This window comes from Octopus bimaculoides, chromosome 28, assembly GCF_046866305.1.
Source record: "Octopus bimaculoides isolate indiv1 chromosome 28, ASM4686630v1, whole genome shotgun sequence".
NCBI lineage: Eukaryota > Metazoa > Mollusca > Cephalopoda > Octopoda > Octopodidae > Octopus > Octopus bimaculoides.
Window position 1 is genome coordinate 24,375,077 of NC_142955.1, and position 7,500 is coordinate 24,382,576.

Genomic DNA, 7,500 nt, shown 5'->3' on the forward strand with positions numbered 1-7,500 from the left:
AACAACCAATATATGTACGACACATCACCAGCCGAACTGTACCACCATACTGTAACACTCCCACCTATACCAGCACTACACCTACATTATCACACACACACACACACACACGCACACCACACACTACCACCGTCACCCTCAAGATCTACAACATTACCACAAAACCTTACTTGCACATCCTCATCAGCGCCACCGCGTCTTCGCCAAGCGACCAACCTACCGACCGCTCCCCCAATCCTTCTTCGCCATCCACCCACAATAATCCTAACCCATCCCCATTTCTTCTTCTTTTTCTCCTCTATTTCCAGCTCTCGTGCCCCTCCCAGAGGACATGTTGTTCACTTCTCATCCTTCCTCTGTTTCTCCGCATCGACACTTTGCTGTTGCAACAAACCAAATGATTATCTGTCAGTCTCTGGGGGTTGAGATTCGGGGTGTGGGGTGTGTGGAGGCACAGTGACGGTGGGGCAAGAAGTGTCCTCCCTTAGCAACCCTCATGGGACAAGGACGATCGGTCGGTCGGTCGGTCGGCAAAACGTACTCCCATCACATCCCGTCTCATTCTGTTTTTTGTTTTGTCTTGACTTGGGCGACGTTCGATTTAGTTGTTGTCATCATGAAGCTATGATGACAATTCAAGTTTGAGGCCAGAGAAGTCTTGTTTCAAAACACTTAAAAGACGGAGAGAAAGTCAGTAGGAGAGAATGAGAAAGGAGAGAGAGAGAGAGAGAGAGAGAGAGAGAGAGAGATAGAGAGAGAGAGAGAGAAAGAGAGGAGAGGAGAGAGAAGGAGAAAGCAAAGCGAAAGACAGAGAGGGGAGGGTACAGTTTTATTGGATAAGAGACGCAACAGTTCTGGGTCCCGTTTTAATTTTTTTTTATTGCTACCCTCCCTAGTCTCTTTGTTCGACTTTTGTCATCTTTCTCCCTTCTTCTGTCTGCCCACACCTCTCTTTCTTAGACACTTTCGTTGACTACCCTTTGAAGTGACGGTTGGCAAGTGTCGTTTGCTATTTGTAATAAGACAGGGGCGTTTAATAAAGAGACAGCAGCATACGCTAAGACATTACCTTCAGCCTGAAGGTGCGGCTGCGAAGGAATGTTGCTGAGAGATTCAAGGACTTTACTGTTTCAAACCAACTGCGAAAGACTCATAGAATATGATAAAAAAACAAAACAAAATAGAACACAGAAGAAGAAGAAGAAGAATGGTGAAGAAGAAGAAGAAGAATGGTGAAGAAGAAGAAGAAGAAGAAGAAGAAGAAGAAGAAGAATGGTGAAGAAGAAGAAGAATGGTGAAGAAGAAGAAGAATGGTGAAGAAGAAGAAGAAGAATGGTGAAGAAGAAGAAGAAGAAGAAGAATGGTGAAGAAGAAGAAGAAGAAGAATGGTGAAGAAGAAGAAGAATGGTGAAGAAGAAGAAGAAGAATGGTGAAGAAGAAGAAGAAGAAGAAGAAGAAGAAGAAGAAGAAGAAGAAGAAGAAGAAGAAGAAGAAGAAGAAGAATGGTGAAGAAGAAGAAGAAGAAGAAGAAGAAAAACGTAGTCGAAGAAGAAGAGGAAGAACAACAACAACAACAATAATACTAATAACAACAATAGCAGTAAATAATCGCACTTACTTTTGGTTTTCAAGAGAGTTTCCATTAAAGTCCTCAATGCGGAAGCTGAAACTGTCATTGACTTCATTGGTCTTGGGGTTTATGATATAGAGCAAACTCTGTTCGTCGAGGTCCTTCTGTGTGAACTTCCGGTGGACGTATCTCTTGGCTGCTATGTTCTCAATGTGACCGTTGACCGGTCGCTTCGTAATGACGTACAGCAGATGAGAACTGTCGGTGTCTGAATCAAAGGCTCTCAGAGACTTGCTGGTTAACTTGAAACCGTAACGTTTCTTGCCGAAACTCTCCAGGTTTTCCGGGCTTTTGTTGATCTGTAGCTGAGGAGCGTCTTGCGATAGGGATTTTATGTGAATGTTGCAGACGACCGGCTGGGTGGAAAGAGACGTGTTGGTATAAAACCCATTGTGATGGCCGTCACTTATCATGAACATGAAGTGGTCAAAAGTAGCTAATGAACCATCACTTTCGTACGAGATGCGACCCTTGTTGATGTCCTGCTGGGTGAAAGAGTGGACCACTAGATTGTTGAGGTTATACAGGTGACCAAATTTAGGAGGTTTGACAATTTCGTAAGTGAGGTTTTCCACAGAAGTGTCGGGGTCGGTAATTTTCAAATGGAGTGTGCTCACAGCAACCTTCGCCCCTTGAATCACTTCGATAGGGTTGTTGACCTCCAGCGTGGGCAATACTTCGTCCTGAGATTCGATATGAATAAGGAGCTGATCGTCTCTAGTGTATTTTAAGCCGTTAGTCACGGTGAACGAGAAGTAGTCTTCGGCGATGTCACTTTTGGATATGTGGTTATACACAACCTGCTGTCCGGCCAAGTCGAGCTGAGTGAAGCCCTTAATGGACACGAAAGGAGCGTTGATGTATTCCAATTGTCCCAAACTAGGAGCTTTAGTGATTGTGAAGTGGATTTCTTCAGCAGCCGTGCTACCATCAGAAGCGCTTAGGATCTCGTTAGATAAGATAGCGCGGGCTCCTTCTTTGATTTTAAGTCCTTTGTTGAGTAACGAGATCTTCGTCGCTTTGGAGTTTTTGATGTGGAATGAAAAAGTAAGAGGGCCGTGTTTGTTGACTCCGTCTGTCAGCACGAAGATGAAACTGTCGACTTTCGACTGAGTGTCATCACTAGAGTGAATGTAACGTATTCGGTCACTGTTGATATCGTCCTGGGTGAAATTAGCCCCCATTTCAAAGTCATACCATCTAGCCTGAGCAGGTGGATAAGAAGATTCCATTCTGTATTGAAGGTTTCCTATTTTCGGAAGAGAAATCAACACAAATATTAAGTTTGAGGGGTTTGTGTCTTTGTCTTCGGCCAGCAAGCTGCTGCTGGATATCAGACCAAAGTTGCCGTATTCAAGACTGAGGCCAGAATTTTTAGTAATGATGGGTTTTTCGTCGTTGACCGGAATAATGGTTATATTGCACGTTTTTCTTACGGCGTGTTTACTGTCGCTTACGACAAGCACAAATCGGTCGTGGAAGTTCTCGGAATCATCGTGTTTGTATTTCAATTGAATTCCGTTCTGTAGTTCTTCGATAGAGAAATCTCTGAATGGTCTTTCAACTCCTCCAGTCTTTGATTGCGACATTACAACAATTTTACCGAATTTCGGCGGCTTGGAAATGGAAAAAGTAAGTGGGTCTTTGGGAACGTCTAAGTCGATGGCATCGACAATGGATTGGTTGATGGTCTTGGTGCCACCTTCAAGAATGGCAAAGTCTTGCAGCATGACGTCAGGTACTTCATCGTTTGTCGGGATGATGTTGATGGCCAGTGTTTTCGTTTCGGAGTGTAGCTTCCCATCCATCGCATACAGCTCCACTGAATCGTACAGCGGTTCCACACCGATGTGATTCGTTTGTACATAGTTGATGGATTTATCGAGGACGTCTTGCAAGCGGAAAGAATTGATTTGGATTCCGGCATTGCTCTTCCCCGACCCGGGTGTCGGTTTCGTATTCTCCAGGTATCCCCATTGGGGTTGTTTGACAATCATGAAACGGATGTTGCGCGGAAGAGTATCGATATCCTCCGCATTTAAGTTTTCCACTGTCACTACAAACGTACTTCCTTCTTGAAGGAGTATCTGGTTGCCGGACAAAATGTTCGGTTTCTGGTTATCAACCGGCGTTATTGTAATGTTCAAATCATAAATGGGAAGCTCTATAGCTGAAGCATAGTTCTGGTCAGAAACTATGAAAGACACGCTGTCTTGCTTCGGAGTGGGGCCAATTTCGTCACCATTGTGGTGATATTTTACCACCTTCTCTTTAATGTTTTGTTGAGTGAACTTCGTGACGGCGTAGCTGTTCACCTTTAGAGTGCCGTGGCGCGGTTGCTTTACAATCAGAAAGGTCAGAAGTTCTTCGTCAGTGTCGTCATCTTTTGCCGACAGCACGGATGACGTGACCACGGCGTCGTTGCCTTCCGACACGATCAGATGTGGTTTCAATCCGTCTCGCAGTCGCGGCGCCTGGTCATCGATAGGGACAATATCAATGTTTATATCTTTCGTCACTTGGTGGATGCCGTCGGTCAGAGTAAGAGAGAAACTGTCCACGATCACTTCCGATCCGTCCTGGATGTACCTAGGTAAACAAAATATTTATATATAGAGAGAGAAAGAGAGAGAAGTAATAATAATAATAATAATAATAATAATAATAATAATAATAATAATAATAATAATAATAATAATAATAATAAAGTATCTCAACAGGCATGATAGAGCTGCACAATATATTCACTGGGTAATATGCAAAAACCTGGACTTGCCCCATGATAAAAACTGGTGGGAACACAAACCACCCCCAGTACTTGAAAATGATCACATTGCACTCCTCTGGAACTTCACCAGTCAAACTGACAGAAAGATAGACGCAAATAGGCCAGACATCATACTGAAAGACTTCAGACAAAAATCATGCCTCCTCATTGATATGACTGTCCCAATCGATATAAACGTATCTGTCAAGACCTACCAAAAACTGAGCAAATATAAAGATCTTGAAATAGAAATTAGCAAAATGTGGAACCTGAAGATTAAAACAATACCTGTTGTCATAGGTGCCCTGGGAATGACAGCGAAACGGGCTGATTACTACCTAGCTCAGATACCAGGAAACCCCAAAATGGCTGAAGTTCAAAAGATAGTGCTCATGGGAACTGCCCATATCCTACGTAAAATACTGTCTATGTGATCTCAAATTTTAAAATAAACATAATTTTCTTATGGTTTCTTAAACATTCACTAGAACAAAACTGTACAAACCCAAATATATGGTACCCTAGGCATAACACCTACATGAACTTCTAACTTGTTGTCTCTTGAGATCTCTGGGTGAGACTTGGATCCAACTTGTACAAATGCAAAACAAAAGTCAAACATAAAATAATAATAATAATAATAATAATAATGGTTTCAAATTTAGGCAAAAGGTAAGTATTTTCGGGGAAAGGGGTGAGTCGATTACTTTGGCCTAAGTGTTTCACTAATACTTATTTCATCGACCTTGAAAGGATGAAAGACAAAGTTGGTCACGGCAGAATTTGAACTCAGGTCGTTAGGACGAACGAAATACCGCTAAGCATTTCGCCCGTCGCGCTAACGATGCAGCCAGCTCACCGCCTTGAATAATAGTAGTAGTAGTAGTAGTAGTAGTAGTAGTGTTGGTGGTTGTAGATGATGAGTGATGGTGGTGGTAGTGGCGGAGGTTGTGGTGGTTGATAGTCACGATGTTGGTTGTAGCAGAGAAATTGGTGGTGGTGACAGTGTTGGCGGTAGTTACGGTGGTGCTGGCAGTGGTTGTCGGTGTTGGGGTGGTAGTAGTGGTGATAGCCATGATGTTAGTAGTAATTGTGGTGGCGGTGGTGGTGGTGGTGGTGATGTATGCACGGATGATGGGGTTGGCGTTGGTGTTGGTGGAGAGAGAGAGGAAAGAGGTAAGGTGGAGAAGCTGGGTGGGCCAAGGGGAGAGAGAGTGAGAAGGGAGTGGTGAGGGACGGGGGGAGGGAGAGAGAGAGAGAGAGACCCTTCTCCTCCCCACCTACCACCCACGCCACCTCTCCCCCTCCTGTCACTGTCAGTAAGAGATAAATATCATTCTAAAGAGAAAACAAAACGGGTGGAGTGGGTTGGGGTTGGGGTGGGGGCGACAACAGCTGAGGTTGGGGTGGGAGGCGATGACACAGAGGACAAGAGCGGATGGTGGTGGGGGGGGTTAGTTGTGGAGGTGTTTTGGGTTGTTGCGGGTGGAGGTGGGCATTTGAAGTGAGGCGGTGTTGTCGGCGATGTGGGGGGGTGGTGACGTGGAGAGGGCGGGGCGGGGTGGGCGCTGTGTGTGTGTGTGTGTGTGTGTGTGTGTGTGTGTATGTGACCCGCCTCTCCCCACCCCTATCCCAACCGCACCCGCTTCACGAAACTCAGACGTGTAAATCCATTCTGCAAAAATGTGGCGGGGGGGGGGGGAGGGGGGATAACGTTAAGCTGGTTTGCTGCGGTGGTTGTGTTAACGAGGTTATTGGTTAATAGTGGTGGGTGGGGGTGTTATGTTATGATGGTTTAACGGTGGTGGTAGGTATGATGGCGGTGGTGGTTGTAGTGCTTACGTGATGATGGTGTGGTGGTGATAGTGATGGTGGTAGTGGTGTAGTGGTGGTAGTGGTTGTGATGGTGGTAGTAGTGGTGGTGGTAGTAGTGGTGGTGGTGGTGGTGGTGTAGTGGTGGTAGTGGTAGTGGTGGTGTGATCTGTGATCACTTAGATACCTGACGTGGGCGGGGGGTACACCGTGCCCCCGTTCAGGCATCGTCGATTTGATGGAGGGTGGGTGCTAATGCACAGCCCATGCATTTGATCACTCTAAGCAAAATCATTTTGTGCAGTTCGTTCAGCAGAATACTGCAGAACCGTCATTCAGGGACTACGAGAGACAACCATTAAAAAAAAATATACGAGTGGCTGTGTGGTAAGTAGCTTGCCTACGAACCACATGGTTCCGGGTTCAGTCCCACTGCGTGGCACCTTGGGCAACTGTCTTCTACTATAGCCTCGGGCCAACCAAAGCCTTGTGAGTGGATTTGGTAGACGGAAACTGAAAGAAGCCCGTCGTATAAATGTGTGTGTTTGCGTGTATGTTTGAGTGTCTGTGTTTGCCTCTCCCCTCCACCGCTTGACAACTGGTGTTGTGTGTTTACGCCCCCGTAACTTAGCGGTTCGGCAGACACTCAGACATACACGCAAACACACACACACACACACACACTCTCTCACACATTTATACGACGGGCTTCTTTCAGTTTCCGTTTACCAAATCCTCTCACAAGGCTTTGGTCAGTCTGAGACTACAGTAGTAGACACTTGTCCAAGGTGCCACGCACGCAGTGGGACTGAACTCGGAACCATGTGGTTGGGAAGCTTCTTACTACACAGTCACGCACCCCCATATATACAGAGAGAGAGAGAGAGAGAGAGAGAGAGAGAGAGAGAAAGAGGGAGAAAGGGAGAAAGAGAAAGAGAGCGAGAGAGACTGAGAGAGAGGTTTGTGTCTGTGTGTCTACGTGTGGCCAAGACACACACACAAACCCACTCATACACAGACACATAAAGTCGCTCATACGAAAGAACCAAACCCTGTTTTAACCTCCATCTTCTGTTTAATCTGATGATGAATGAGGGAGCGCCGTGTGTGTGTGTGTGTGTGTGTGTACGTATGTCACACACATGTCTATGTATGTGTGTAAGCCTGTTTATATATATGTGTGTGTGTGTGTGTGTGACAGGATAATTCGTCCCAAAATGTATTTCACGCATGGTAACCAATGGTGACAAGCGCTATATTATCTTCTTGTTGATAACCATCTCTCTTTCAC

The 7,500-nt window shown here is 45.4% G+C and overlaps 1 protein-coding gene across 1 annotated transcript in view; it reads right to left on the reverse strand.

Annotated features, from left to right (window-relative positions):
- The window catches only part of LOC106874345 (FRAS1-related extracellular matrix protein 1), a 115,093-nt gene that overhangs the window by 23,244 nt on the left and 84,349 nt on the right, over positions 1-7,500 (reverse strand). The window contains exon 3 of the mRNA XM_089344673.1: positions 1,619-4,219. Coding sequence (XP_089200799.1) covers positions 1,619-4,219 — 2,601 coding nt within the window. The remainder of the gene's footprint in view (positions 1-1,618; positions 4,220-7,500) is intronic.